General features: G+C 39.0%; 1 protein-coding gene across 1 annotated transcript in view; it reads right to left on the reverse strand.

Annotated features, from left to right (window-relative positions):
* Positions 1-782: 782 nt before the first annotated feature.
* The window catches only part of LOC110020451 (F-box/LRR-repeat protein 10), an 87,403-nt gene continuing 85,372 nt past the window's right edge, over positions 783-2,813 (reverse strand). Inside the window, exon 4 of the mRNA XM_020718560.1 lies at positions 783-2,410. Within this exon, the coding sequence (XP_020574219.1) occupies positions 968-2,410 (1,443 nt within the window). The 3' untranslated portion in view covers positions 783-967. The remainder of the gene's footprint in view (positions 2,411-2,813) is intronic.

Raw genomic sequence — 2,813 nt, forward strand, 5'->3', positions numbered from 1 at the left:
TAAATAGCACATAACCTCACGTTTTTTTCCTCGTCTAATCCTGATGATTTGAAAAAGACAGTGAGATTTTAATCCGTTTGAGATGACTACAAAAAATGGTTGTAAAATTATTATAGATTTTTTTTTGAGAGAGCTATTGCTAGTATTATAAATACACATACTTTTTAAGAAGAAATGATCAATAATTTTTTATAGCTTCACTAATATGACACTAAAAACGACAATTATTTACACACTAAGTTGAGTCAGCTACATCAATTCTTTTTCTCCCGTCTTATTGAGTGCATGTATTCATTTAATTCTAACATGCACAAATTTTTTTTAGGTCCATCTCGATCTTCCTTAACATAAGTCAAATCTAAAATGCCTACTCTACTCAGCGGGACATCCAATGGTTGAAATTTAACATCAAAGTACTCTCTCTAATCTTGCCTAGCACTAGAGCCACAACAACACTTACACAAATATATTCATTTTACATTTCATCTCTTAAGTGTAAAGTCACTCAAATCACCTAAGCATTCTTATCTCAATAAAACATAGCTTAGTTTTATGCTCTCTTTTACAGGCCAATATTCTGTGTCATAAAACATTGCAAGTCCGAACATTATCTTATAAAAATTTTTCTTTTAGTCGAAGTGGTATTTTTCTATCACACAATAGGCCCGACACATCACACTTTAAAGTTTTAGTAAAATAACTCAAAAAAAGTCTCTTTACTCATCCCAACAACCATAGACCAACAAACAAGAAAAATAGCCCATGCATCAAATAATGCTTCATCATAGAACATAACACTCTTATAGATAAAACATAATGGTAAACCATACAAAGAACCCCTGAACTCATCAATCAACAACAAAAAACATATTACAAGCTCGAAACTATTATTTTAGGTGCACAACAATCATGTATATTTACTTCTAAGTACATGAATTTACATCCGACTATATACAACATCTAAATTTCACTCCCATTCCACCATCATATCAACCTCATCATGACCATCAACCTCACCCTCCAGAAGCCATTGTTCAAGCTCATCAAGCTCGTCTTCTTCGTGACGATACCAGCCAAAAGAAGAATCCCAGAATCCGTTTCCGAGTTCCTCGCCTCGGCACACAATTTTCAAGTAAGGCCTGCTTTTGCTTAGAGAATCAACCATATCCCTGTTCAGGCAACCATTTATCCCTAACCATCTCAGCCTCGGGAAGTAAGGTTTCTTAAACCATCTGATTGCCAGAGGAGTGATGCCACCACACTCGTATATATCCAGCAAATGCATGCTGCTCCCAAACGACCCACCCTCGACTTGCATCGATGCCAAGGCCATGACCGAAGTGTCTCCAATAAGCGGACACTCACGGATTCGAAGTTCGGCAATCGGTATTCGTGTTTTCGCCAATGATAATATTCCGTTGTCAGAGAGATTAGGGATCCTTGAAAGATCACACATTTGAATCCCACGTCCAACGGAACCGCAGAATAGTGCCGGAATACAAGCATCCGTCAGCTTAGTCAGCTTCTTGCAACCTCGGAGCGACAACGATGCTAATGGAAACCTTCCTTGGCCCAAAAATGAGAGACCAACATCGGTAATATCGGCGCCATCCAGAAGCAATGTGTGCAATTTGTGAAGATGAATTAAAGAAACAAGAGCTTGGTCGTCAATATTACAACAATCTCGCAGGTCTAGGACACTCAGATCCGTGTTAAATGACAGATTCTTGATTCCAACATTGGATAAGAGCATACAGCTCCTCAAGCTAACATGTGTTAGGGTTAAGGAAGTGGCAGATATGTCGTGGAAGACAAGGTCCGTCAATTCGCGGTGGCTTCCATGAGAAACCCTAAGTTTGCGGAGGTTAGAGCACGCGTGTATGATAGCCCTAAAACCGGTGTCAGTAACACGGCAAAATCCACCAAGACTGATGCTTTCTAACGAGGAGCAAGTATCCGACATCAAGAGGATACCTAAATCATTCACCCGGCGAAAGTAGGTGAGCAAAAATTCTTGGCTTCGGATGAGTGAAATATGCTTCATTATGCCGTGCTGATTAATATGTTGAAGGCCCAAATTGGTGAGGTCGTAGGATTGTACTGGTTCTACTATTGGTGCATCTTGAAGATCTAGATGTGTTAAGGATGGAAGTCCAATTGAAAGAGAGCTCATTAAGACATCAGTAATATAATCAACTGAGAGGCACAGTTTGTTCAGGTTTGGGAAGACTGATGGCCTCAAAGCACCAGAAGGTTGCGGAGTTTCAACAGCCAAGGCAAGCAGAGCAGTCAGCATTGATATAGGAATATAACCAATCTCGAGGAAGGTGAGCTTATCGGAAACAGTTGCCCATAGTTGAGGGAATTCAGGGTGGTCGAATTCCGTGACGTCAAACAACAAGCTCAAAGACTGGGAAAAAAGAAAAAAAAAACTGCATTAGTAGAGCAATGCAACGCCAAACCCCATACTCGCATCCCTCACATCATCACACACTTAGATATAGTTTCGTAATTTTTGCAGCTTTACTTCAGGCACGATAATAAATTTACTGGATTGGTTTCATTAATTCTAGAAGTATTAATAATTATCAATGGTCTCATGTAAATTCCATGTCCTAGTTCTTCATGATTGTTGCGTCCCGTGCCCTATGTTGCATGGATAGCATATGGAAACCGGGACATAGACACGAGACGACATGGATACAAGGCACTTCTATTAATAAAAAGATATGACAAGGATATGCTTTATAAATCATTATAATAAAAATTATTAATACAAACACACACACACACACACATATACATACATACAT

Source organism: Phalaenopsis equestris, unplaced genomic scaffold (genome assembly GCF_001263595.1).
Source record: "Phalaenopsis equestris unplaced genomic scaffold, ASM126359v1 Scaffold000096, whole genome shotgun sequence".
Taxonomy (NCBI): Eukaryota; Viridiplantae; Streptophyta; class Magnoliopsida; order Asparagales; family Orchidaceae; genus Phalaenopsis; species Phalaenopsis equestris.